The 26,019-nt window shown below is 40.6% G+C and overlaps 1 protein-coding gene across 3 annotated transcripts in view; it reads right to left on the bottom strand.

The window, feature by feature from the left end:
• The window catches only part of MIS18BP1 (MIS18 binding protein 1), a 66,336-nt gene extending 46,380 nt beyond the window's left edge, over positions 1–19,956 (bottom strand). For 2 of the 3 annotated variants that reach the window (XM_066342804.1, XM_066342807.1), the window contains exons 1-5: positions 19,832–19,956; positions 14,476–15,071; positions 8,176–8,271; positions 7,282–7,880; positions 5,998–6,071 (exon numbers count right to left, since the gene is read on the bottom strand). In XM_066342804.1, the coding sequence (XP_066198901.1) occupies positions 5,998–6,071; positions 7,282–7,880; positions 8,176–8,271; positions 14,476–14,980 (1,274 nt within the window). In that variant the 5' untranslated portion in view covers positions 14,981–15,071; positions 19,832–19,956. The remainder of the gene's footprint in view (positions 1–5,997; positions 6,072–7,281; positions 7,881–8,175; positions 8,272–14,475; positions 15,072–19,831) is intronic. The other variant, XM_066342805.1, reaches the window with a different exon arrangement.
• Between the last annotated feature and the right edge of the window lie 6,063 nt (positions 19,957–26,019).

Here is a 26,019-nt window from a genome sequence, read left to right as displayed (position 1 = left end):
TTTCAAGCATCTTCTCTGACCACAAAAACTAGAAATGTGGCATGAAACTAGAAATCAACTACAATAGAAAAAGAGAAAAACATTCCAACACTTGGAAACTAAACAGCATGTTATTAAATAACAAATGGGTCAACAATGAGATCAAGGAAGAAATCAAAACTTTCTTTGAAACAAATGAAAATGAGCATACAACAATTCAAAATCTATGGGACACAGCAAAAGCAGTCCTGAGAGGGAAGTTCATACATTACAGGCATACTTTAAGAAGCTAAAAATGGCTCAAATAAACAACTTAACCCTGCAACTAAAAGAATTAGAAAAAGGCCTGACCGGGATGTGGTGCAGTGGATAGAGCATCGAACTGGGATGCAGAGGACCCAGGTTCAAGACTCCGAGGTCGCCCCTTGAGCGCGGGCTCATCTGGTTTGAGCAAAGCTCACCAGCTTGGACCCAAGGTCGCTGGCTCGAGCAAGGGGTTACTCGGGCTACTGAAGGCCCATGGTCAAGGCACATATGAGAAAGCAATCAATGAATAACTAATGTGTCGCAATAAAAAATTGATGATTGATGCTTCTCATCTCTCTCAGTTCCTGTCTGTCCCTATCTATCCCTCTCTCTGTCTTTGTAAAAAAAAAAAAAAAAAAAAAAAAAAAGAACTAGAAAAAGAACAGCAAGTAAAGCCCAGAGGAAGTAGAAAGAAGGAAATAATAAAGATCAGAGTGGAAATAAATGACATATAAACTAAAAAAACAATACAGAGGATCAATAAAACCAAGAGCTGTTTCTTTGAAAAGGTAAACAAGATCGATGAACCCTTAGCCAGACACACCAAGAAAAAAAGAGGACTCAAATAAAATTAGATATGAGAGTGGAGAAGTAACAACTGACTCAGCAGAAATACAAAGGATTGTAAGAAAATACTATGAAGAACTGTATGTCAAAAAATTAGACAACCTTGTCCTGGCCGGTAGGCTCAGTGGTAGAGTGTTGGCCTGGCGTGCAGGAGTCCCGGGTTCAATTCCTGGCGAGGGCACACAGGAGAAGCACCCATCTGCTTCTCCACCCCTCCCCCTCTCCTTCCTCTGTTTCTCTCTTCCCCTCCCGCAGCCAAGGCTCCATTGGAGCAAAGTTGGCCCCGGTGCTGAAAATGGCTCCATGGCCTCTGCCTCAGGCATTAGAATGGCTCAGGTCGCAACAGAGTGATGCCCCAGATGGGCAGAGCATCGCCCCCTGGTGGGCATGCCGGGTGGATCCCAGTCGGGCGCATGTGGGAGTCTGTCTGACTGCCTCCCCGTTTCCAACTTCAGAAAAATACAGGAAAAAAATATATATATTAAAAAAAATTAGACAACCTAGGTGAAATGGACAAATTCCTTGAAACATATAATCTTTCAAAAATCAATATGGAAGAATCATAAAACCTAAATAGACTGATTACAACAAATGGGATCGAAACAGTAATCAAAAAACTCCCAACAGCCTGACCAGGCGGTGGCGCAGTGGATAGAGCGTCGGACTGGGATGCAGAGGACTCAGGTTCGAGACCCCAAGGTCGCCAGCTTGAGTGCAGGCTCATCTGGTTTGAGCAAAAGCCCACCAGCTTGAACCCAAGGTCGCTGGCTCCAGCAGGGGGTTGCTCGGTCTGCTGAGGGCCCGCAGTCAAGGCACATATGAGAAAGCAATCAATGAACAACTAAGGCAGCGGTTCTCAACCTGTGGGTCGCGATGCCGGCGGGGGTCGAACCACCAAAACACAGGGGTCGCCGAAAGCCATCGGAAAATACATATTTTATTTAAAAATGTATTGTATAATAAATATGTCTCCGTAAAAAATAAATAAATAAAAATTAAAAAAAAAAAAAAAACTCCCAACAAACAAAAGCCCTGGGCCAAATGGCTTCACAGGTGAATTCTACCAAACATTCAAAGAATAACTAACTCCTATGCTTCTCAGGCTATTTCAAAAAATTTAAGAGGAGGGAAAACCTCCAAGCTCCTTTTATGAGGCAAGCATAATAGTGATTCCAAAACCAGGCAAAGAGAACACAAAGAAAGAAAACTATAGGCCTGATGAATTTATATGCTAAAATCCTCAACAAAATATTAGGAAACCTGATCCAGCAATACATGATAAAAATCATACATCATGATCAAGTGGGATTTATTCTGGGGAGGTAAGGCTGGTATAATATTCGCAAATCAATGTGATTCATCACATAAATAAAGGAAAGAGAAAAACCACATGATAATATCAATAGATGCAGAAAAAACTTTTGATAAAATCCAGCACCCATTTATGATCAAAACTCTCAGCAAAGTGGGAATACAGGGAAAAATACCTCAACATGATAAAGGCCATCTATGACTGACCCACAGCCAACATCATACTCAATGGGCAAAAATTAAAACCAATCCCCTTAAGATCAAGAACAAGGCAGGAGTGCCCCCTTTCACCACTCTTATCCAACATAGTTCTGGAAGTCCTAGCGACAGCACTGAGACAAGAAGAAATAAAAGGCATCCAAATTAGAAAACAAGAAGTAAAACTATCATTATTTGCTGATGATATGATACTGTACATAGAAAGCCCTAAAGTTGCAGTAAAAAAAACTACTGGAATTCAACAAGGTGGCAGGATATGAAATTAAAACTCAGAAATCAGAGGCAATGTTATATACCAACAATGATCTGTCTGAAAGAGAAATTAAGAAAACAATCCCCTTCACTATTGCAACAACAAAAAATAAGTACCTAGGAGTAAATTTAACGAAGAAGATTAAAGGCTTGTACTCAGAAAATTATAAACATTGATAAAAGAAATTAAGGAAGATACAAACAAGTGGAAGCATATATTGTGTTTATGGTCAGGAAGAATAACTAATCATTAAAATGTCCATATTACCCAAAGCAATTTATAAATTAAATGCAATTCCTATTAAAATACCAATGAAATACTCTAAAGATTTAGAACAAATATTCCAAAAATTCATATGGAACCACAAAAAGAACACAAATAGCCTCAGCAATCTTGAAAAAAAAAAAAAAAAAAGAATAAAGTGGGAAATATCAGACTTCCGGACATCAAGTTATACTACAAGGTCATTGTACTCAAAACAGCTTGGTACTGGCATAAGAACAGGCATATAGATCAATGGAACAGAACAGAGAACCCAGAAATAAACCCACACCTTTAAGGACAATTGATATTTGACAAAGCAGGTACGAGCATACCATGAAGACAGCCTCTTTAATAAATGGTGTTGGGAAAAGTGGGCAGCTTCCTGCAAAAAAATGAAACTAGACCACCAACTTACACCATTCACAAAAATAAACTCAAAATGGATAAAAGACTTAAATGTTAAGTTGTGAAACCATAAGTATCCTAGGAGGAAAACAGAGGCAATAGGCTCTCCAACATCACTCGCAGTAATATATTTGCTGATTTATCTCCATGGACAAGGGAAATAAAGGACAGGATAAACAAATGGGACTATTTCAAATTAAAAAGCTTTTGCACAGCTAAAGGCAATATGAACAAAATAAAAAGACAAAGTACACAATGGGAAAATATATTTGACAATACGTCTGATAAGGGGTTAATATCCAAAATTTATAAAGAACTTGTAAAACTCAACACCAGGAAGACAAACAATCCAATCAAAAAATGCGCGAAAGAAATGAATAGACACTTCTCCAAAGAGGACATACAGATGGCCAATAGGCATATGAAAAAATGCTCAACATCACTAATTATTAGAGAAATGCAAATTAAAACCACAATGAGATATCACCTCATGCCAGTCAGAATGGCGCTCATCAACAAAACAACACAGAATAAGTGCTAGCGAGGATGTGGAGAAAAGGGAACCCTCCTGCACTGCTGGTGGGAATGCAGACTGGTGCAGCCACTGTGGAAAACAGTATGGAAATTCCTCAAAAAATTAAAAATTGAACTGCCTTTTGACCCAGCTATATCACTTTTAGGAATATACCCCAAGAACACCATAGCACTGTTTGAAAAGAAGAAATGCACCCCCATGTTTATGGCAGCATTGTTCATAATAGTGAAGAATTGGAAACAGCCGAGGTGTCCGTCAGTGGATGAGTGGATTAAAAAGCTTTGGTACATATATATATATATATATATATATACACACACTATGGAATACTACTCAGCCATAAGAAATGATGACATCGGATCATTTACAACATGGATGTACCTTGATAACATTATACTGAGCGAAATAAGTAAATCAGAAAAAACTAAGAACTATATGATTCCATACATGGGTGGGACATAAAAATGAGACTCAGAGACATGGACAAGAGTGTGGGGGTTATGGGGAGGGGGGGGAGGAGAGGGAGGGCATTGGGGGAGGGGAGGGGCACAAAGAAAACCAGTTAGAAGGTGACAGAAGTCAATTGGACTTTGGGAGATTAGAATGCAGCATAATCAAATGTCAAAATAACGTAGAGATGTTTTCTCTGAACATATGTACCCTGATTTATCAATGTCACCCCATTAAAATTAAAATTTTTTTAATTTTTAAAATTAAATAAAAAAAAATAAAGTACTTATGAATGGAAAAAAAGAGAGGACATACAGATGGCCAATAGACAGATAAAAAAAAAAATGCTCAAAATCACTAATTATTAGAGAAATGCAAATTAAAACCACAATGAGTATCACCTCATACTAGTTAGAATGGCGCTCATTAACAAAACAACACAGAATAAGTGCTGGTGAGGATGTGGAGAAAAGGGAACCCTCCTGCACTGCTGGTGGGAATGCAGACTGGAGCAGCCACTGTGGAAAACAGTATGGAGATTCCTCAAAAAATCAAAAGTCGAACTGCCTTTTGACCCAGCTATCCCACTTTTAGGAATATATCTCAAGAACACTACACATCAGTGATTAAAAAGAAGAAATGCACACCTATGTTTATGGCAGCATTGTTTATAATAGCCAAGATCTGTAAACAACCCAAGTGCCCGTCAGTGGACGAGTCAATTAAAAAACTATGGTACAGCCTGACCAGGCAGTGGCGCAGTGGATAGAGCGTTGGACTGGGATGCAGAGGACCCTGGTTCGAGAACCCGAGGTCGCCAGTTTGAGTGCGAACTCATCTGGCTTGAGAAAAAAGCTCACCAGCTTGACCCAAGGTCGCTGGCTAGAGCAAGGGGTTAATTGGTCTGCTGAAATCCCGCAGTCAAGGCATATATTAGAAAGCAATCAATGAACTAAGGTGTTGCAACGAAAAACTGATGATTGATGCTTCTCATCTCTCTCTGTTCCTGTCTGTTTGTCCCTATCTATCCGTCTGATTCTCTATCTGCCCCTGTAAAAAACAAAAAAACCCAAACAAACAAACAAAACGATGACACATATATACACAATGGAATACTATGGGGCCATGAAAAAGGAAACCTTACTTTTTGCAACAATATGGATAGACCTGGAAACTATTATATTAAGTGAAATAAGCCAGACAAATAAAGAAAAATACCATATGACCTCACTCTTTCGAGGAATCCAATGGACAATATGAACTGAGGAATGGAACATAGACAGAGGTGGGATCAAAGGGCCCAGAGGGAAAACAGACAGAGGGAAAGTGGATGATAGGATGGGATGAGAGAAGAAAAGCAAAACCGGGGCGAGGGCGTTGTGGGGAGGAGGGCAAGGGGGATGTTGTGAGGAACACGGGGGAGGGGAGAAGTATTCGGGGGGGACACTAGAATTTATATAAACCCAATAAATTAAAATAAAATAATATAAAAATAATTTGAGCTTTCACTATTTTAAAAATAAACTAAAAAGCAAAAACAAGAAAGCTGATTACAATCAACATGTATACTCATTTTACTTTTTTCCTTCACTTTGTAGTGTAGACATTCTTTGTCTATCTAGACAAAGATGTTATTTTTCAAGCTTCTCCATTTAAGCTCTTATACACAGAAACTTATTTTATTGAAATATTCAAATGTTATACTTACATCAATTTTCCTTCTACACATATAGCAGTGTTACTGTTGATGATTTTTATCATCCATTCTTGAAGCTGGACTACCTTAATCAAGCATAAAATAAAGTATATATTTTCTGCATGACTTTTAGCATAAACATCACAAAATCAATTTATATTAAATTAAAAGAAAAAAATCATAATCAATCCAAATGATTCCTTAGTGCTCATCTACATAACATCACTTTCTATTTTAAATAGCAATAAGTTAAAAACTCTTATAAACAATAAAATAGAAAAGATGAATGGAAAGAGAGACTGAAGTTGTATTGCATCATTTGTTATACAATCCACAATCAATTACACTGTAAATATTATCTCAACCATTGGGGAGGGGGGGTGGGCGTGGGGGAGAATTCCCCAAAATCCTAAGGTAGCCATTAAAATACCAAATTCCACCAAAGACCCAGGAATTTGGAGAAAACGAGTCAGTTGTGTAGCATACACATAACATCATCATCACCCTTATCCCTAAAAAATTATAGCATGCATATATATATATATATATATATATATTTTTTTTTTTTTTTGGCAAAGTTGATTTGAGCCTGGTGGTGGCACAGTAGATTGAGAGTCAGGCCCAAGATGCTGAGGGCCCAGGTTCAAAACCCTGAGGTCACTGGCTAGAGTGCAGGATTGCCAGCCTGAGTATGGGCTCACCAGCACTCATCAACATGATCCCAAGGACAGTGGTTTGAGCCCAAGGATTGTTGATTTGAAGCCCAACGTCGCTGGCTTGAGCAAGGGGTCACTGGTGGAGCCCATAGGTCAAGGCACATATGAGAAACAATGAACTGAAGTGCCGCAAATATGAGTTGAGGCTTCTCATCTCTCTCACAATAAATCAATCAGTCTATCAATCAAATATAGGTAGGACTTGAATAAAGAGGCAATATCTTTTTTATTATACTTCCACATTTGGAACTACCTGAAATATATCAAATAATAAGTCAGATGGTATTAAAAGTAAAAGTTTATACTAGGTAGTAGTCCAAGCACCTTAGACACACTGACTCATGTTATCATCATAACAGTAGGTGGCCGGTACTGTTAACTTCATTTTATAGATAAAAGACAACACCTGTGTCTTCTTACTTTTAACTCACTGCTCTTTTCTAGGCCATGCTGCCTCAACATTAAATGATAATAAAATACAAAAATGAAGCTACTGTTAAAAATGAGAGAGTGAAAGAGCTCAAATTCTGGAAGAATGGGGATAAAAACAAATACACATCTGCCTTTAAGGTTTTCTTACCTTACAATTTTTAACTCCATCTGTAGTAGTTTGATATATACTTGGAGGAAGAAGCTTTGAAGCATATCTTTTTGATTTCCGAGGAATTGCTACATGACATCTTGGAGTTGCAAGCACAATTTTACATGTGTCATTTATGGACCATGGCAGATCAGTCTCTTTGGGCATTGTTTTCTCATTTCCTTCCTTCCTTTCCTGTTGTGAAGTCCCTTTTGTTGTTACCTCATCCTCAGAAACCGTTAATTGACTGTCATTTTTAATAGGAACACGGTTAGTATTGAGAGTCTCAACAGTAGTATTCTGGGATTTTTCATAGGCAGAATCAATGCCTTCTAAAACAAATGTGTCCTTTTTGGACTTTGTGGATGCAACTGTATTTTCCTTTGAAAGAATAATTTGTTTCGCCATAGTAGTATTCTGGGATTTTTCACAGAAAGAATCGATGCCTTCTAAAACAAACGTGTTCTTTTTGGACTTTGTGGATGCAACTGTATTTTCCTTTGAAAGAATTTGTTTCACCAACTGATCTCTAGTTAATGCCCTGTTAGGGACTCCTGCAGCCAAAATATTTTCATGTTCTTGGTTCAGAATTGGAAGCTCTGCAAAAAATACAAAGCCAAACAAAATTTATAGAAGAATCATATAAAATTAAAAGACAGGAATAGGACAATTTAAAACTATTTATACTAAATGAATTCTTCAGGTTAGGAATGCTCCACCCTACTGCTCAATCTTTTTCTGAGTGTCTCTGGCTTTTATGATTTAATCTTTCATCCACAGTCAAAGTTTATTGTCTATAGTTAAAGCTTATTGCCTATACGGGGAAAACAATTATCTGGAACATTTAATAATACATTCAAAAAACAAAGTATAAACAAAACCAAAGCACTTTACCATAAGTTAAATTGTGCAGAGGTGCTTTCTTTGCCTGTTGACACTGGATCTTTGGCTTGACAAGGAGTAAAATATTTGATGGTTGTAGAGGAACTTCTTGGACACAGGTTGAGATTTTTTTTAAAGAAAGAAATTAAGTTGTATTAGTTACTGAGAAGAAAAATAAATGCCTTTTTAAAATTGTAAAACAGACTTAGGTTCAGTAACGATCAGACCAATATAGCATATAAACATTTGTAATATATGACAGTTACATATGTATTTCCCTTTACTATCTTCTCATGCCTTCACCCCATTATCTATACCTACATTAAAGAATTTTTTAAAAACTTCTCCATTACAACTTGCCAGCTTTAAACAAAAGCATACTATTAGACTTAGAAGTCTAGAGATCTAGAATAAAATTCTCATGCTGCCAAAATCACGTAGGTATATATATAAAGGTTAAGATTATAGCCTGACCAGGCGGTGGAACAGTGGATAGAGCGTCGGACTAGGATGTGGAGGACCCAGGTTCAAGACCCCGATGTTGCCAGCTTGAGCGCGGGCTCATCTGGTTTGAGCAAGGCCCACCAGCTTGAGCCCAAGGTCGCTGACTCGAGCAAGGGACCACTCGGTCTGCTGTAGCCCCCCGGTCAAGGCACATGTGAGAAATTAATCAATAAACAACTAAGGATCCGCAATAAAGAATTGATGTTTCTCATCTCTCTCACTTCCCGTCTATCTGTCCCTCTCTGACTCTGTCTCTGCCACACACACACACACACACACAAAAAGATTATAAAAGATTATATATGAAGTGCCACCCAATTCTGAAAATTCTGATTCTGCTTCTCGCTGCTGTAATTTCTAAAATGTAAAAGAAAAATTGGAGAGCTGTAACTTACACTTTAATAATCAAAATATTGAGACTCAGTGGCAAACTCAGTCATAATTAATATCCCCCCTTGACAGTTCTTTAGCAGGTCTTCAAAGGCACAAAATCTGGTAGGCCTATCAACTACACAATAGGAACTATGAGTTATTGCTTATATTTTATTCTGCTATACCTCTTAGACCAATAGTTTTATTTCTTCAGTATAAAAATGTTTATTTTGCACAAAAAGGGAAAAGTAATAGACTTAAAATATGTCCCAGAGAAGGAAAACTAATTTAATTTATATGTTTAATTTCAAATATTATACTTGAAAAAAATTGGGAGAGATTATGCTTTAATAAGTATGCCATTTGGACCACAGAATCTTTTTTACCCCCCCCCCTTTTTTTCCAAGTAAGAGGAGGAAAGATAGAGACAGACCCCCACATGCGCCCCGAGCAGGATCCACCCAGCAACCCCGTCTAGGGCCAATGCTCTGTCCATCTGGAGCCATGCTCACAATCAAGCTATTTCTAGTGCGTGAGGTGGAAGCTCCCCAGAGCCATCCTCAGTGCCCCCGGCCGATGTGCTCAATCCAATCAAACATGAGACAAAGGGCAGATTAAATCTCTCTATAATCCACTGTCTACTGACGGATTCTTGGGCTGTTTCCAGATCTTGGCTATTGTAAACAATGCTGCAATAAACATGGAGGTACATTTCTTCTTTTGAATTAGTGATTTGGTGTTCTTAGGATATACGTATTCTTAAAAGTAGGATAGCTGGGTCAAAAGGCAGTTCCAATTTTAATTTTTTGAGGAATCTCCATACTGTTTTCCATAGTGGCTGCACCAGTCTGCATTCCCACCAGCAGTACAGGAGGGTTTCCTTTTCTCCATACCTTTACCATCACTTATTGTGTATAGATTTGTTAATGAGCGCCATTCTGACAGGTGTGAGGTGGTGTTTTAATTTTCATTTCTCTGATGATTAGTGATGTTGAACATTTTTTCATATGCCTATTGGCCATCTGTATGTCCTCTTTGGAGAAGTGTCTATTCAGTTCCTTTGCCCATTTTTTAATTGGATTGTTTACCTTCCTGTACAATGGAATATTATGTGGCCATGAAAACAGAAGAAATCTTACCTTTTGTGATGGCATGGATGGGCCTGGAGATTATTATGCTAAGTGAAGTAAGCCAGGCAGAGAAAGACAAATATATGATCTCACTTATATGCAGAATCTAATGAACAAAGTGAACTGAGGAACGGAATAGAGGCAGAGGTGGGGTCACAGGGAGCAGAGGGACAGCTGTCAGAGGGAAGAGGGATGAGGGGATGGGATGAGAGAAGGTGAAGGAATTAGTGAAATTATACATAGTACATAACACATAGATACAGATAACAGGACAGGAAATCCCACAGGAAAGAGGGGGAGGGAGTCAGGGGGAGGGAGGTAAAGGGGGTGTAATGGGGGACATCGGGGTGGGGGTTGACAGTGTTACATTGAATGGGACACTTAAATCCATGTTTTTTTTAAAGTTTATTGTGTTTACATAGATTCTAGTGTTGCCCAATTGCATTCCCCCTCCCCCATATTCCCCTCAACATCTCCCCTACCCCTTGAATAGCTCCCTCCCCCCTTCCCTTCAGGTTTAATTCCGTTCCTCAGTTCACACTGTTCCTTGGATTCCTCAAATGAGTTAGGTCATATAATACTTTTCTTTCTCTGCCTGGCTTATTTCACTTAACATAATAGTTTCCAGGTCCATCCATATTGTCGCAAATGGTAAGATTTTCTTCTTTTTCATGGCCCCATAGTATTCCATTGTGTATATGTACCACTGCTTTTTAATTCACTCGTCCACTGATGGACACTTGGGCTGTTTCCAGATCTTGGCTATTGTGAACAATGCTGTCTGTCATAAACACAGGGGTGCATTTCTTTTTTTGAATCAGTGATATGGTGTTCTTGGGATATTTAAATCCATGTTAACACAATAAATTAAAATTAATAAAAATATTTAGAAAACTATCTATAAGTCCCATTTCCTAGACTTTTAAGTTAACATCTACCATAGCATTTGCTGAAAAGATTAAATGAGACAACACATGTAAAATATTTTAGTAATTACTGCAACTCACTAAAATCACAATTTCAAGTGTCCTATTTCTGACCACTTTTATCTTTGCCAATCATTCTCTCAAATCCACTGACTATCCTATAAAGACCTACAATTCTTCACACTTTCTCATCTCCATCAGGTCCTCTTTTCCTTTTCTAACCAACTTAAATTTCATGGCCAATGTGGTTACCACCCTATACACCCAACTCTAACTACTTTGTCTTTCTCTCACTTCACCCTATTTGGCAAAATTACAGTTCTGATAAAACCTAGTGCCCTGCCTGTACCCCACCAGCACCTACGCAGCTAACAGGGAGAGAGGAAAACTCACAACCATACTGATTGGCCTCATTTAAATTCATGCCTTCAAATCTCAAGTAGGTACTTACTGCTACCCAGGAAATCAATTTTAAGCCGAGAGCATTCACTCCTCCAGTTTCCTACACCATTCAAACCTTCACCTCAAATTTCAATATCTGCTTCCTACCCTCACTCTCAGTCTATGACTTTACTTCTTATATCAGATTATTTCTGAAGTCATATAACACTGCCTACCTTCTTTTTTGATTGATGATCTACTTATGTTCATAGCTGAGGTCAAATCTCCATTTTCAGATTTTTATTTCCTCTAGCAACTCAAAGGTATCAGAATTCCAATGTTTTCCTTTCCTCACTGGATCATTCCCAACAGCATACAAAAATGTTATTTCACTAATCATTAAAAACAACAAAATCTTTTTACTTTCCATATTTCTTAGCTCTCCTCAAAAAGAGCTGTTTATATTCTCCACTGTTAATTTCTTTCCTCACATTTTCTGTTGAAACCTCTTGTATCACATTTTTATTTTTATTATTATTATTTTTTATATTTTTGACAGAGACAGAGTCAGTGAGACAGATAGGGACAGGCAGACAAGGGAGAGAGATGAGAAGTATCAATTCTTCATTGTGGCTCTTTAGTTGTTCATTGATTGCTTCCTCATATGTGCCTGATGGGGGGGGCTACAACAGACCAAGTGACCCCTTGCTCAAGCCAGTGACCTTAGGCTCAAGTCAGCGACCATGGGGTCATGTCTATGATTCCATGCTCAAGTCAGTGACCCCACGCTCGAGTTGGCAACCTCTGGGTTTTGAGCTTGGGTCCTCAGGTCCTAATCTGACACTCTTTCTACTGCGCCACCACCTGGTCAGGCTCATGCTTTTATTTTTATTACTCCACCAAAACAGCCCTCATCAAAGTCACCAATGACCTCCTTGTTATTAAATCAAATGGCCAAATATCAGCCTTCATCTTACCCAACTGATTAGCAGCATTAGACATAGCTAATGACTGTTTCCTTAAAGCATTTTGTTCTCTTGGCTTCCAAAATATCACTCCTGGTTTTAATTTTTCCTCACTTTCTTCTGAGTAGCCTTCACTACTTTCTATTCTTTATTCTAACTTCTGCATTTTGTGGTGCCCAGGACTCATTCTCAAATATTTTCTTTCTACACTTACTCCTTGATGAACTCATCTTATCTCATAGCTTTAAAGATCATTTATGTGCTAATGATTCCCAAATATATTTTTCTCACCTGGACTACTTCCCTAAATTCCAACTAACTTTTTTTCAACAGACATATCAATTAATTTTTAACAGACATCAAAATTCATGTGACAAAAATAACTGAAATCCTGATCCCACTCCTCCTTTGGTCTGCTCCATTTCAGTTGAATCACCTCATCCTTCCAGTTGCTCGAGAAAGAAAAACCAAACAAACCAAAAACTGCACTCTGGAGTCATCCTTTATAGTTCTCTACCATCTCACACTCCATTTATGAGCTAATGTGATTAGCTCTTCTTTTAAAATACTATGAATATATCCAGAAACCTGCCTGACCAGTGGTAGCGCAGCAGATAGAGCATTGACCAGGGATGCTGTCGTCCCTGGGTCAAAACTCCAAGGTTGCTGGCTTGAGTATGGGAACATCAAATGATCCCATGGTTGCTGGCTTGAGCCCTTCAGTGAACACATGTAAGAGAAGCAATCAATGAACAACTAAAGTGACACAACTACGAGTTGATACTTCTCATATCTCTCTCTCTCTCTCTCTCTCTCTCTCACACACACACACACACACACACACACACACACGTGCGCCCATGTACACACACAGAATCCAACCACATCTACTTATCTTCATTGATACCGCCTGGACCAAGCCAGTACCATCTTTCACTGGATTACTGCAATAACTATTTCAAATTAACAGCCAGAGTGATATCTTAAAATTTTAAGTCAGGTATTGCTATTCCTCTCCTAAAACCTTCCAATGGCTCATTTTGCTGTCATTAAAAGCCCAAACTCTCAAATCCATCTATAAGGCCCTATATTATCAGTCCCTCCTATTTATCCCTACCTCCCCAGCTCTGTACACTCATTCCACAATACATTAATCTAGTCCAGGGGTCCCCAAACTATGGCCCGCGGGCCACATGCGGCCCCCTGAGGCCATTTATCCGGCCCCCGCAGCACTTCCGGAAGGGGCACCTCTTTCATTGGTGGTCAATGAGAGAGCACAGGATGCATCCTGTGGGCTATATGTGGTGGCACCACAAAGCGCAGCGATGCGGGACGCACGCGTCAGGGCTCCGGAAGTGCGTCATATCACTTGTTACGGCTAGCATCGACAAATATGGAACCAGACTCTGACCATCTCATTAGCCAAAAGCAGGCCCATAGTTCCCATTGAAATACTGGTCAGTTTGTTGATTTAAATTTACCTGTTCTTTATTTTAAATATTGTATTTGTTCCTGTTTTGTTTTTTTACTTTAAAATAAGATATGTGCAGTGTGCTTAGGGATTTGTTCATAGTTTTTTTATAGTCCGGCCCTCCAACGGTCTGAGGGACAGTGAACTGACCCCCTGTGTAAAAAGTTTGGGGACCCCTGATCTAGTCCTTGAATTTGTGAAGCTCACTCAGGATTTGGATCATCCTTCCCCATTCCCCAAGATACCTATCTGTACCTATCAGCTTCTTCAATTTTTCAGCTCAAATGCCACCTTCCGTTTGAAGCGTACCCTTACCACCCCACTGAAAATTATAACTTGCTCTAACTCCCATCACCCTAACTCTGCTTTTGTTTCCCATAGTTCTTCTCTTCTACTGTATCTTAAAAATTACTGTAACTGTCCCCCACCACCTGAATGTGAGTTAGCTACATGAGGGCATGGATATTTATTTTGTTCACGGCTATATCCTTAGTATCTAAAGCAGCGCTGGACACAATCAATAACACATAATAGCTTTTGAACCAACACATAATATAACTGACCTCTTAATGAGTTGTTTTCTGATCGAAATGATTTGTTGTTTTCCTTTTCTTCACAGAGATAGGTATGCTGCAATATTTTTTTCTCAGATCCGTTAGGAGTGAAAATTTTGTTACTTTCACTTTTAGGTGGTTCCAACAAATTACTGTTTCTTGATGCTTGTTCTTGCTTGTTATGCTGCACTTTTTCTTTCATTCTTTGAAATACTTTTCCTGGTGATTCATAGTTTGCTTTATTTTTTAATTCATCCTTGTTGGGCTTTATAGCACTGATATTAAGAGGACTGTTAGACATGCTAGGCTCTGCTAGCATGGTAGATTGAAATATATTTTTATCATTAGCATTCGATTTTAAAAAGGAATCCTGATATTTCCGCAAATCTTTTAGAGGAGTAAGTGTGCCTGAAGGAATGCTGTCAAAAAATACCGCATGAATGGGCATATTTCTTCTCTGAGATGTCTCTGAGGGCAAGTGAACTACTGGATGTTTCAAAGGTGTCGTAATCATCTTGATAAACAGGAGCAACAAATTTCCTCTATCAGAAAATTTACTTAAACATAATTTTCAGAATAGATCTTCAGCAGGGGCCCAACGGAACCTGTAGTGTGAAATTTACCTTTATTATACGTTAGTGCAGAAAAAGTTAAGTTTTTTTGCTTTCCATAATGACTTTATACTAATTAAAAGTATAACTGGTTCATAACGCTAAGTAACCTATATAGCTCACAAGGCAGACTAAGATTTTATATTTTTGTTAAATCTCATTTTATTATTAGTTTAAAATAGATTAGCAGTTTGATTTTTAAACAAAAAAGCAGCATTCACCAAAACATCTACTTAATAGCTCTAAGAATTGAAGTTCGAATATCTGTTTTTGAAATTTAATTGAACTCAAGTCCTGGAGATTCCAACCTAACATTAGTATCAAAATGCATTAAATGGTATCTGTAGATGACAGTATATTAGATTATAAAAGATTAAGCTTCACATATATGGTTTTTCCCTTTAGATACTTAAATTTTAAGGTAACAGATACAAACAGTCACATAGCATATTGAAAGTTGAAAAATCCATTCAATTTTTTAGTTAAATAATCCTTACTCCTGATTTTGTTATATGTTGCAAAGTACTTCAATTGAGGTTTTCATTGAAAAACCCTCGTCTAAAGTAAATTATATTCATCCTAAATAGTATTTAAAAAATGTATTACTATTTAGAATTTTGCAAGGGAATCATGTACTTGAGCATAAATGGTCTTAGACTTATTTCAGCTTGTTTCTTTTGTGCCAATTTTATATCTGACACCTAGAAATTCAGATTCTAGGTGACAGGCCATATAGTTGCATTCTACATATTCTATAATACTTAGTAAATAAAATATTTCAATCCAAGGAGCTTGATAGTCTAGATTTAAGCATCCCTTATTGAATTTATAACTATTCTAATAAATCTTTAACATCATACAAACACAAAAAGCCTATCACAGAAAATACTAATGCAGTCCAACCAAAGACATCAAGTATCTTTATCTACAGTTAACTTCTGCAAGAAATAAATATGCAAGTTAAACAGTCATATACACACTACTATTTTATCTCACAGTTTATAAGAAAAGAAAATATTTCCCAATGAGAAGAGCTGACTAAGAAAGATATCTTGGGAATCTAACTTTGTAACACAAAACCACTGAATTCTTCCACAGAATGTTAATTCAGTAAATACAGTACGTACAGATGTGTATAATTACATGGCAGTGTGCTAGTAGAGGAATCCTATGAAGAGAGTTGCAATTCTCACTATTTGTTCACTTTAAACTCTCAAAAACAAAAATAAACTGGGATAATTACATGAGAAAATGGCAAAGCATGTGCACATTTACACAATCTCAATTCCTCAGAATCCAAGGAAATGCTCAGCAGGAACTAAAAACTGCAAATTAACTAGCAAAACTGAAAATAAGCCCAATATGTAGTAGATACACATAACTGTTTTTACCTAAAGGCAGATAATCGTGGTCACACTGAAAGGTTCTCAGACCAGCCCTCTTTCATGTTGCCCGACCTTTTTCCTCTCAGTTCAAGCATGTAGTAGGTTGGAGAGGTGAGTAGTCAAGATTTTAAATATCCTCAAATTCTACTCCCTCTCAGGAAAACAGCTCTTCTAGGAGCCCCTCCTTGCCACTGTGTGACAAAGAGCAACTCAGTGAAAGCCAAGAGAGTGCCAATAGTCAAAAGCGCTGTTGATGAAACAAAAACTAATAAAGGGGTTGGGGAACCACCTAGGATTTTTTTCTGATCATAGAGACTTTGCAGTCTTTACAGAATAAAAACGAAACAGCATAATTTTCTTCCCAGGTAAAGAGCTGGGACGAAAATTATGCTGCTCGGCCCTGGCCGGTTGGCTCAGTGGTAGAGCGTCGGCCTGGCGTGCAGAAGTCCCGGGTTCGATTCCCGGCCAGGGCACACAGGAGAAGCGCCCACCTGCTTCTCCACCCTTCCCTCTCTCCTTCCTCTCTGTCTCTCTCTTCCCCTGCCGCAGCGAGGCTCCATTGGAGCAAAGATGACCCAGGCACTGGGGATGGCTCCTTGGCCTCTGCCCCAGGCGCTGGAGTGGCTCTGGTCACAACAGAGCAACGACCCAGAGGGGCAGAGCACCGCCCCCTGGTGGGCGTGCCGGGTGGATCCCAGTCGGGGGCATGTGAGAGTCTGTCTGACTGTCTCTCCCTGTTTCCAGCTTCAGAAAAATAAAAAAATTAAAAAAAAGAAAAAAAGGAAAAAAAAAGAAAAAAAAAGAAAATTATGCTGCTCAGACTAATGGAACAGGGAAACCTTAGACAACTGGGATTCAGTATTTCACACTCCTCAAGTTAAGGAAAGAACAGTGTCCTGAAGGCCAAGCATACTTGACAGAACAGAGGTCACAAAGAAGAAATCAGCTTCTTCTTGGACTGGGGAAGAAGAGGTGAATTCTAAAATGGTATGCCTCTCTTTTCATTAACTGTTTAAAGCTATTCAGAAAATAGAATCCCACCTTATCTGAAAACTGACAAAGGCTGATGTACTAGGAAAATACTGTCATTTATTCAAATAAAGATTCAGGCATGGGAAACCATTAAATCAACCGGCTAGCTATAAGCATTAACAGTAAATGTAAATATAGAACAAGTTGTTTCACAAAGGTTAAACAATTGTTATTATGAACATGATATTGAATATAACTGTTACTCTTCTTCCCAAAAAGACATGAACATTTTTCTTCTAGGAATTTACCAAATGGAGGCAGTACTACTACTAATTATAAGGGATTGTGTCAAAAATCCCAAAGCACACTAAGTCAAACTGGAAGGTAGAATTGAGAAAAATGAGAGGTTTGTAAATTAATTGGCAAATGGTAAATTTGAGGCCCCTCTCCAAAAGTAGCAACTGACTAAAATATATAATATTCAAAGAGACCAAATGAATCGATTAAAAAAAACGAATACAGAAAATGAACAAAGACCATTAAAGGCAATTAACAGAATAAAGACCAATAAATGAGTGAAATGACACTCTATTTTACTAATAAATGAAGAGATGCAAATTAAAATAGTAAGACTTCACCTTACCAGGCGGTGGAGCAGTGCATAGAGTGTCCGCCTGGGACGTGGAGGACTCAGGTGCTAGACCCCGAGGTCACCAGCTTGAGCGCGGGTTCATCTGGTCTGAGCAAAACTCGCCAGCTGAAGCCCAAGGTCGCTGGTTTGAGTAAGGGGTCACTCAGTCTGCTGTGGCATCCCGGTCAGGGTACATATGAGAAAGCAATCAATGAACTAAGGTGCTGCAACGAAGAATTGATGCTTCTCATCTCTCTCCCTTCCTGTCTGTCCCTATTTGTCCCTCTCTCTGACTCTGTCTCTCACACACACACAAACAAAAACACAAACAATAAGACTTCTTATGCTTATCAGATTGGTAGATTAATTTCAAAATATAGGTGCATGCCCTTAATCAAGAAATTTCTCCTAATTTTTTTCTTACAGAAATATCCACAGAAGAATGCAAATACTGCATAATTGATAGCAATTCTCCACGTTGAAGTTGAGGAAACCAAGGCATATAGAGTGGTGATATAACCTGTCCAAGTTCCCACTCACAATGATTAAGAGCTGGACCCAAGACTATATACTTTCATCAAAGTCCAAGTTTATAAACAGGTGCTATATAAGGATGTTCACTGAAGTACGAAAGAAATAAGTAGCAATCTAAATGCCCAAAATGGGACGATATTCTGGTATATCCATACAACTTTATTCAATAAAAACATATATGTGTGTGTAAAAACATATGTTTTTATAGATAGTAGCTAAGATATAGTAAATTTAAAAGAAGGAAGCAGCGGAACGTAACATACAATTGCATTTCTGTACCTCACACATAGGAGCATAGGCACGGCGGAAAAAACCTGAAAGTGTGCCAAACTGTAAACAGTGTTTACCTTTAAAGAGTAGGATGAAGGGGCCTTCCATTTCCTAAACTATTTTAATAATGTCTGAAAATGTTTGCAACCGATATATAATTTTATCAGAAGAAAACCCAATCTGGATCACTTGTTCCTACAGCCCTGTGGATTTAGATGTTTCACAATGAAAAATCCGGCAGAGATGCACATGATTTTCCTACTTGGTAATCATTCTAAAGCAGCAATTTTCAACCTTTTTTTTTTTTTTTTTATCTCATGGCTCACATAAACTCATTACTAAAATTCTGTGGCATACCAAAAAAATGTATATATTTTTTGCCGATCTGACAAAAAAATAGCTATAATTTTGATTCATTCACACCAGGAGGCTATTGTGTTGGCTGTTGTCATTTTTTAAAATTTGATAATCTCGAGCAAAAGAAGTCAGCGACCCTGACTAAATAGGTATTGCATGTTTTAAAAATTTTGGGCACACTGGTTGAAAATCACTGTTCTAAAGTAAAGGTTTTTTTCACGGACAAATACGTGGTGATGGAAAATGATGTGACTTTGGATGGTGGGCACATAACGCAATCAAGAGTCCAAATGCTATAGAGATGTTCATTTGAAATCTATGCACTTTTATTGATCAACGTCACCCCATTCAACTTAATTTCTAAATAAAGGGTTTTTTCCCCCCTAGAAATTATTTTAAAACAAAGATCTAGAGTGCTCATCGTGAAACCAATCTGAAGGAAATGGGTCTAGTCTCTTGTTAAGTGCAGTCCACACGCAACACACACTGAAGAAATGAGATTATGAAGCTACAGCAGAAGGCAGAAACATACAAAGGTCGCGCGGACGGGGAATGCCCAGGCGCCGGGACCCCAGGGGCGAGCGAAGGGGCGGCGGAGGCCGTACCTTCAGCGAAGTCTCTGACGCACAGGGGGCGGCAGTCTCGTCCTAGCTTCCAGCAGACTAGGGGCCAAAAGCCCCCTGGGTGGCGCCTCCTGCCCACGCAGGCGCAGCCCCGCAGCCCCGGCTCTACACCCACAACGCTGTGCGAATTCAAATTTGAAGAGCCCGCCCCCAAGTCAGGCCGGCATTGGGCCGTTCGGAAGCGTCACCGTGCGTCTCACGCGGACTCACGCACAGTGGAGGCGGCCCCGCGCGGGTGGGGGAGGTGGGGCAATGCTGTTTTCACAAAAAGTAGGTAACCTGAGTTGCCACAGGCGTGGATCGCAGACATCCAGTCGGCAGCAGAGCTCTTTACTTCTTCACACAACGAGCACCCGACCTGCACAACGTCGCTCCTCCCGGCATGCGCCGCGGCAAGAAGGCTACGTCAGACCGGCACGTCTGACGTCATCTGCACGCGCCCGCACTGCTGCCGAATCTCTCGCTACCCACTTTCGCCGCCTTGCGCTCCCTCCTGGCATTTAGTTAACCGGCTTGCTCCAAGTGCTTGAGAGGGCTTTTCAGTTTTTTCAGTCCGTCAGACACTGATATGGCGAAGAAACGTTTCATTTTTAAGGGAATTATGGGCTGAATGGAAAGTTATGCTTTTATGTGCTGCTTAGTTTGAGCTCTTCCTTCCGAAAGTTTGACATGTCTTAAAATTTGTAATCTTGAATCCTACGGAGTTTAATCTCGAGCTCTCTGGGATGCATGGAGTTTGTGACAGCAGCGCCGAGGCTGAGCACTGTGTTAGACTGCACTTAGGGAGGCTGTGCTCTGACTAAACACCGCCAAGTGTCCTGTACCCTTGCTCCCGTCCCATGGCAGGCGGTCGCTGGCTTGGAAGCACAGTGCAGGGCGCCTCCTCTCAGTCTTGCGGGGAGGAGGAAGAGCCAAAGGAGTAATTGGGAGGCTCAGCCCCAACCCCCTTCCTGCTTCAATTCTATGTCTTTTCTCCAAGGACTCCGCCTGGCACACACCCCCGACCCCTGCCCTCGCATTTGGACAGTTTATTCTATGTCTTGTCCATGAAAACTCCTCAACATTGTAGGGTCTCATATCACATTTGTCCATTAAGTCTGTGAGATAAGAAACCCCCTTTTACTAAGAGGCTTAAATGGCGTTTTATGATTTAGGCCAAGCGTTCAGAGAGATTTTGTAATGTACCGAACCTTACTTCTGTGGGTTTATGTAGAGACACCAAGTCCAGATGAATTTTGAAGAGTTTTATTAAAGGAGGAGAGTTATTAATATGCCGGCCGCATATGACTAACACGGGGCATGTCTGACTGTAAAGCCAGTAGCCACAACCACCAGCACAGCCACCTGGCCAGTGCAGGTTCGCATTGGATTCCAACTAATGAAACAACGAAGCCAAGAACTGGTGGGTCATTAGCTTTAATCCTAGCTTGCACCCGGCGGGCAAGAAATACACACAGTGGGAAAACACTTCCTTTTCTACTCAGGGCTCCCAAAGCCACTGACTTATCTGAGTTTCCTAGAATCAAAGGTTTCTAGCTCACCAACCTTACTCACCTCTGTTTCCCATCTCCTCCTCTCTGCACAAACTGCACAAACTGGCTTCTCCTTCAGCACTCCACCATCTTGGCTGCCTCTCCTCTCCTCCACGTGGCCTTTCTCTGCTCTCCTTTCTCTGCTCTCTCCTCTAATGCTAATCTCAGGAACCGAGAGAGAACAAGCTCCCAGTTTGACCCAATTTATAGTATAGAAATAAAAACCTTTTAATCAAATATACAGACAAGGAATTCTCTGATACAAGTCACTTACCTGAGGCATAATGGGATTCCTCATGAGAGTGCACCACCCTCATTATGCAACAATCAGGGGTGTGGGGAAAAGCTTAGTCTTAAAACTAAGCCTCAGGCTATAACGACCCAGCCTGCTTAAAGCCTGCCCCCCCACACACACAATGCAAACTATAAGCAAGCAAACATATATATCAATTTACAAACTTATTTGACAAACAGAAGTTTTTCAGATAACCTTAATTCTTTCAGAGACCTAAAACCAAATGACCCAGTTGTCCTTGTAAGTCAGGAAACTTCCATATCTTTCTCTCTCCATTTTCCAAAGAAAGGACAGGACAGAAAGCCTGACTTTTTCTTTTAAATGGCATTGCCAATACTAAGTTTTACAGTTCTTTGGCACCTTACCACATTTCCCACTGATTTTATATTCTGAGTCAAATCCTTGACTTATTTTAATGAGGTGTATGAGGCAATTCTTAATTTTTATAAATTTTCTTAATTATTTAGAAATAACTAGCTTTTATAACAATTTACTTCCTTTCTTTTTCAAAAGTATTTCCATACCTTACACCTTTAGTTACTAAAATTATATAATTTCTTTTTGAAAGATATATGAATTTACCAGAAATTTCAACTGCCCTTTGGTTGTTCCACCTGACTGCCTGACCTCACCCTTACTTACTGGATAATTGCCCCTGAGGTAGAAGAATTCCAAGAAGCTGGTCAACCGCCCTAAGGAGGAGTGTTCCAGAAAGCCAAAAACAGTAAATCCGCAGGAAGGGACATAGCAGAACTTCTGACTCAGTACCTCCTCAGGCTCTCCCAAACCCTATAAAAATTCAGCCCCTAGTCTGTACTGGTGTCCTTCTCCCAGATAAGTGCCCCAGCAGGTCTTTCTCCTCTAATAGAGCCTGCACAACTGGTGTTCAAGTGCGGTTTCATTCTTACATCTGGTGCCGAAGCCTGGGACAGGGTACTGGTTGCCGGAAGATCCTTCTTTGCTGTCCAAATGAAGCCTAGACAAGCAATTGTAGGTTGATTGGCTGGCAGTCTAACCCTGTCCTGAACCCCTGCCGGACCAGAAGGTAAGGAGTTTCTCCTTTCCCCTTCCCCGGTCGGCTTCTCCTCCACAAAATTTTCTCTGGTCAGACGGTTTTCTCTGACATGCCTCAGCTTTTGAGGGTTTTGACTTTCAGTCTCAGTAGACTGCATGGAAAGACTAGGCACCTAGTCAAACCTCTCCAGTCTCTCTCGGAGCTCCCTGACAGATGGTGACGACCTCTAACAGAAACGGCACACCCACACGGGGTTTTCTCCTCTTGGGGCAGTGACAAAAGGCGGGGACGCCCCCTCTTGCTTACCTGTCTCCACTATGGGCTCTTCAGAGTCTAAACCTTCTGACCAGACCCCTCTAGGATGTCTCATAAAAAACCTCACTGAGTTGGGGCTCTCTGACCTTAAGCCAAAAAAATTCATTTTCTTCTGTAACACGGTGTGGCCCCAATACAAATTAGACAATGACTTCCATTGGCCTGAAAGCAGGACATTTGATTACAGTATTCTGAGGGACCTAGATAATTTTTGCCACTGGACTGGGAAGGTCTCAGAAATTCCTTACATGCAGGCTTTTCTTCTCCCTTCTCTCCTGTCCTTAATTTCTGTGCTGCTTGTTCTACACACAGGCCGTTTTTTTTTTTTATGTATTTTTCTGAAGCTGGAAATTGGGAGAGACAGTCAGACAGACTCCCGCATGCGCCCGACCAGGATCCACCTGGCACGCCCACCAGGGGCGAGACTCTGCCCACCAGGGGGCAATGCTCTGCCCCTACGGGGCGTCGCTCTGCCGTGACCAGAGCCACTCTAGCGCCTGGGACAGAGGCCAAGGAGCCATCCCCAGCGCCCGGGCTATCTTTGCTCCAATGGAGCCTTGGCTGTGGGAGGGGAAGAGAGAGACAGAGAGGAAGGGGGGGGGGTTGGAGAAGCAAATGGGCGCTTCTCTATGTGCCCTGGCCGGGAATCGAACCCGGGTCCCCCGCACGCCAGGCCGACGCTCTACCGCTGAGCCAACTGGCCAGGGCCACGCAGGCCGTTTTTGGCCAGAGAAACCTCACCTCAAACCTCTGCTCCTAATCTCTGCTTCTCCACAGACTCCCAACTCTCTCCCCCTCTGCCTGACCCCCAGTTGCACCCCTCTCTTGGAACCCCTCTCTGGTCCCTCTGCAAATCTCTCCCACTTGAGTTTCTTCCCTCTAGAAAGCCCCCTCTCCTCTCTTCGCTAAATCCTGTTTCTCATTCACCTGTAAATACCATTCTCTCTTTCTCATCCCCTGCTGGCCAGGGGCCCCTCTCTTATCCACTGTGTTCTTAAACCCCTCCTCCCTCCTTACAGATTGGCAACTCTGTCTCTTTTTCTTCTTTGACCCATTCCTCGCAGCCCACCGGCTTTGGCTACAGCTATGTCTTTCTTCCCCTCATCCTCTCCCCTCTTCTCAGAGCTCTAAATCTTTTTGACTCCTGTGACCACATGGCACTACCACCAGGACTTTAATACCCTCCCCCTCCTCCTGCATATTTTGACCCTCCTTCTTTCCATCCAGCTGTTCACACTGTCCATCCATCTGCTTTCTCTCTTCCTCCCCTCTATGCTGACAACTCCCTGCTATCTCGAAAAACTTAAAAAGGCAGAGTTATCTATTAAGCTGTGTGAGTAAGTAATCTGTTTTGTCTCTTTGTCAGAAAATATCTCTAATATAATTTTAATTGAAACAAGTAAAGCACACTCATTTAAATTTCTTAATTTATAATCTATATGTGAAGTCTTTGTTTAATGTGTAACTGAATCTGTTTCTAAGGCCTTAAACCAATAATTACCAAACTCTTAAATCAAGGTTTACTCATCCCCACGGACTCTCCATGCAATACCCCCATACTTCCTGTTCAAAAACCTTCAGGGGCTTATTGCCTCGTACAAGATTTATGCCTAATCAATGAGGCGGTAGTTCCCCTCCATCCAGTAGTCCCTAATCTCTACAGGTTACTGTCACACATTCCCTCAAACAGCACTCACTTCCCAATACTAGACCTCAAGAATGCCTTCTTTACCATTCCTCTACACCCTGACTCTTACTTTCTGTTTACCTTTACTTGGACTGTCTTACCCCAGTGGTTTAGAAACAGCCCACACCTGTTTGGGCAGGCACTAGTTCAGGATTTAGCAGCATGCAATCTCAAAACTAGTGCTCTCTTACAGTATGTAAATATCCTACTCCTCTACAGGCCCTCCCTGCCTGCTTCAAGGAGACATACCACCACCCTTCTTCCTCGCTATGAAGGTATATCACATCTTCTCTGCTAAGGCTCAATTTCACTCTTAGTCCATAGTCTATCTTGGCATTGCCTTAACCCCATCACCTGAGGTCTCATCCTAGATCGAACTCAGACCCTCAGCATTCTCCAACCACTTACCACCGCAGATCAAATCTTTTCTTTCCTCAGTCTAATAGGCTTTTTTAGTCATTGGATTTCTAATTTTCCTCTCTTAGTCCAGCCCCTCAGTGAGATCTTCTGAGCATGGCTTTTAAGGTCTATAATGGCCAAGGGAGTAACAGAAAAGGCAAATAAGGCCCCAAAAGAGGTCAGGAAATACCAGCTTTTGGCATATGCTCTTAAAGGCTCCAGCACCCTAAAAGGCTTCATAGGATTCCATCAGGGCCCTACTTCAAGAGTGGAAAGAAAGTAATTGAACTGAAGCCTGCCAGGCTTCCCAGCCCCACTGGTTGACATGTCTTTGTTGGGGAAAAGAGACATGAGAAGGTAAGCTACCCTCTTGCTCCATGGAAGGAGGGTTCAGTCTCTTCTAGCCCTGCTCCAGCTACGTGTGACCTGACCTTGCCCAGCATGCTGGGAATTGCCACTGAAGGCCCAAGAACATCGTTCACAAGCCTAAGGTATTTCTTTCAAGTAGCAGATAAACTGATCTCATTTCTTGTAAACATAAGGGCCATCTACTATGCCTTGCCTGAATATTTGAATTTTATTTATCCTTCGAAGATCTCTACTGTGGGTATTGACAGTCTGATTTTGTTGCTTTATTTAATGTATAATATCTCCATTATTCCTCTTGTCTCAATGCCTCATGCCTATTATAGGCTGGGACCTGCTGCTAATTCCAGCTAGAAGCAGTGGTGGCTAGGACTTAAACTCTAACTGCAAAGTGTAGAAATGTAACCACCCTTTCCCTAAGTACTTGCAGGATTTACAGGTTACTCAGAAAACTGTTCAGAGACTGTCCAAGAGGCGCTTCCAGCATTACATCACCCAAGGACTGACTTTCACATGAACAGCTCCACACACCGTGATCCTGACAACTCCCACAGCTGCTAA

This window comes from Saccopteryx leptura, chromosome 6 (genome assembly GCF_036850995.1).
Source record: "Saccopteryx leptura isolate mSacLep1 chromosome 6, mSacLep1_pri_phased_curated, whole genome shotgun sequence".
In the NCBI taxonomy this organism is placed as follows: Eukaryota; Metazoa; Chordata; class Mammalia; order Chiroptera; family Emballonuridae; genus Saccopteryx; species Saccopteryx leptura.
Note: the sequence above shows the minus strand (reverse complement) of the source record. Positions and strands in the feature narration are given on the sequence as shown.